The following is a 3,614-nucleotide window of genomic DNA, read 5'->3' as shown; positions in this document are numbered from 1 at the left end:
GAAACACAAGCTGGAGTCAAGATTGCTGGGAGAAATATGAATAACCTCAGATATGCAGATGACACCACCCTTATGGCAGAAAGTAAAGAGGAACTAAAAAGCCTCTTGATGAAAGTGAAAGAGGAGAGTGAAAAAGTTGGCTTAAAGCTCAACATTCAGAAAACAAAGATCATGGCATCCAGTCCCATCACTTCATGGGAAATAGATGGGGAAACAGTGGAAACAGTGTCAGACTTTATTTTTCTGGGCTCCAAAATCACTGCAGATGGTGACTGCAGCCATGAAATTAAAAGACGCTTACTCCTTGGAAGGAAAGTTATGACCAACCTAGATAGCATATTCAAAAGCAGAGACATTACTTTGCCAACAAAGGTTCGTCTAGTCAAGGCTATGGTTTTTCCTGTGGTCATGTATGGATGTGAGAGTTGGACTGTGAAGAAGGCTGAGCGCCAAAGAATTGATGCTTTTGAACTATGGTGTTGGAGAAGACTCTTGAGAGTCCCTTGGACTGCAAGGAGATCCAACCAGTCCATTCTGAAGGAGATCAGCCCTGGGATTTCTTTGGAAGGAATGATGCTGAAGCTGAAACTCCAGTACTTTGGCCACCTCTTCCGAAGAGTTGACTCATTGGAAAAGACTCTGATGCTGGGAGGGATTGTGGGCAAGAGGAGAAGGGGACAACAGAGGATGAGATGGCTGGATGGCATCACTGACTCTATGGACGTGAGTCTGAGTGAACTCCGGGAGTTGGTGATGGACAGGGAGGCCTGGCGTGCTGTGATTCATGGGGTTGCAAAGAGTCAGATACGACTGAGTGACTGATCTGATCTGATCTGATCCTCTCTGTTTCAGCTTGTCATTTTCTGTCTCTCTTTTATTCCTGAATGATCTTTCTTCTGTCTCATTCTATCTACGTTTTGGCTCCTCTGGACTCTCACTTCCTCTTGGCTAATTTTACTTCCCCTGTGTTCATGTAAGATGCACTGAAGTTGGGCTGGGAAGGGGACATTGTGTTGTCAACAGCAGAAGGTCTGATGGGAAATTCGCGGAGTCACATATTCATGGGCTATCAAGCAGCAGTGGTCTCTGTGCCCCCAAGCTTTGGCTGGGAAGGAGATGAGACATGTTCACTACCCTCTAGCTTGGCCAGGGAAAGGAAGAGAAGGATCTCTGAGAAAGGACTGAGGTGGAAATAAATATTCAGGGCTTACCACTTGCCAATTAAGGACCCTTCCTCTGAACTGCCATGGAGTTTGTGAAGGGGAATGAGTGATCTTTTGAAGACTTGAACAGAATTGCCTTCTGGGGCCTTGTTCCCTTGTTGGAATTCTGTGATTTCTGGCAGATGAAAGATCAAATCCAATGATGTAGAGCCACTGTGTTTGTTGAAGCAGTTGTGAAGAGAGAGCGGAGAGACAGCAGGAGATGCAGAGCTGTCAGTGACTAGACAGAATCCACTGTTCACTAAGCCTCAGTCATAGATGAATGTTTTAGGAAGAAATGGTCTCAGGTTAGTAAGCCCTTTACTTACAATAAAAGGGCTTGAGACCTATGCAATACAGGAAGGATAGTGGTAGCATTATTGGGAAGATAGAAAATAATGGTTTGGGTAAGGGGAAATATGCTGAGAGTCTTCCCCTCACCACCCTAATTCCTGTTGCTAGCACAACACCCCAGACACTTTTTTGTCGTATGGATCTGATCCAGAGTCTGTGTAACCCTTATCATCCAACATTTTATTTTTCACTTGCTTACTCTGTCTCTCCAGAGAGAGTGACCTACATGTGAGTGAAAGTGTTAGTCGCTCAGTCGTATCCAACTCTTTGCAACCCCGCCAAGCTCCTCTGTCCATGGGTTTCTCCAGGCAAGAATATTGGAGTGGGTTACCACTGCCTTCTCCAGGGGATCTTCCCAACCCAGGTATCAAACCTGGGTCTCCTGAACTGCAGGCAGATTCTTTACCATCTAAGCCAATAGGAAGTATATCTGAGGGCAGGCGTATTATGTGTGATTCAGATGGATCTCCAGCGCCCAGCGCAGTGCCTGGAATACCATCAATGTGGATAAAATATGTTGAATTAATGAATAAGTAAGGCAACTTAATTATTGTGTTAAATGTTCTCTGTCTCTATTCATTGTATGTCCATTCCTTCATTTTCCTGAGGTTTATACGTAAGCACAATGAAGAAGAGTAACAGGAAATCTCCCACAAGGATCGATGAGAAAGATGACATCTGTGTCCCAGACTCCAAGGATCCAGGAGAGCTTCAAAATATGTTGAATGGAGGAGAATACGCCCCTTTTGTATCTCCTCCCATATTAGAAAGCAATTTTATCCAGGTAAATGATAATTAAACCCTGAATTAAGTTATGATAACCTCATAATTAATTTTCTCAAAGACAGTGGAAAAGGTTGGAAAAATTATTTTAATATTTTAAAAGGGACTGTGTGATAGAATTAAAGGGGATAGTTTGGGAACTTCAAACAATCTAAACTAATTAATGTAAAAGGAAAATTCACTTCAAATTTCCCCAACAAACTCTAACCTAGAAATTCTGTCCCAACTCTACTGAAATTATTCTATAATCTTCCCAAAATCACACAAAGAAAGTATGGTCATTTTAAAATACTCTGCCACAGGAAAGCATTCGGATAACTCCTTTCTTAACTTAGGAGACATTTTAAAGAATAATATCTATGACACAACCAGGGATTAAAATGCATTTTCCTTCTTACTTCTGAAGGAAAATATATTTGTTAAATTGTATCAAGGAGCAAAGTTTCCTTCTCCTAAAAATGTACCTACATTATGAATGAAACTACACTTCAATGCATTTGGGAGCGGTTCTAAATTTCCTCTAAACAGTCAATATTAAACTATTCAGACAGAGGGTTCCATAATGGTCCAGTGGTTATGATTCAGTGTTTCCGCTGCAGGGGCACATTTTCGACCCCTGGTCCTGGAAGTTTTGCGTGCTATGAGATGCCAAAAAAGAAAAGAAAAAAAATTCAGACAGAGAAATGGAGAACTGAATTAAATTATGTAGGGCATACCCTTAAAGTTCTTCAAAGTGTCACAACCAAGTCAAACACAGAACACACCCATTTAAGCAGCTCCTCAGCTGATTCTACATAGAAATGACAACATACAAGAGTCCTCTGCACTGATGGGAGAGCTCTTCACCTCCAAGAAGTCATAGGGAGGGAGGTGACGCCTCTAAGAATACCAATGGTTAAGTCATACCCCAAAACGCACGTGATGTCATGTTTTGATGTAATTCACCTTCTGTGTGCTTCTTTCCTAATAATCTTTTTATTTTTCTTCTGGACCTTTCTCAAATAATCATTTTCAAGCTTTAAAGAACACTGGGGGAGGCAGTCAGCTCTCGATAACTTAGATATGTCCTCATATCAGCCTTCCTCAGTGATCACTGCAGAGAAATAGAGGAAAACAATAGAATGGGAAAGACTAGAGATCTCTTCAAGAAAATCAGAGATACCAAGGGAACATTTCATGCAAAGATGGGCTCGATAAAGGACAGAAATGGTATGGACCTAACAGAAGCAGAAGATATTAAGAAGAGGTGGCAAGAATGCACAGAAGAACTGTACA

The 3,614-nt window shown here is 41.8% G+C and overlaps 1 protein-coding gene across 1 annotated transcript in view; it reads left to right on the top strand.

The window, feature by feature from the left end:
• Nucleotides 1–3,614, top strand: part of FAM71D (family with sequence similarity 71, member D) — a 33,982-nt gene that overhangs the window by 8,929 nt on the left and 21,439 nt on the right. Inside the window, exon 3 of the mRNA XM_010846737.1 lies at nt 2,165–2,340. Coding sequence (XP_010845039.1) covers nt 2,182–2,340 — 159 coding nt within the window. The 5' untranslated portion in view covers nt 2,165–2,181. The remainder of the gene's footprint in view (nt 1–2,164; nt 2,341–3,614) is intronic.

The sequence above is a fragment of the Bison bison genome, unplaced genomic scaffold, assembly GCF_000754665.1.
Source record: "Bison bison bison isolate TAMUID 2011002044 unplaced genomic scaffold, Bison_UMD1.0 scf7180017864239, whole genome shotgun sequence".
NCBI lineage: Eukaryota > Metazoa > Chordata > Mammalia > Artiodactyla > Bovidae > Bison > Bison bison.
This window is presented reverse-complemented; position numbering and strand designations above follow the sequence as displayed.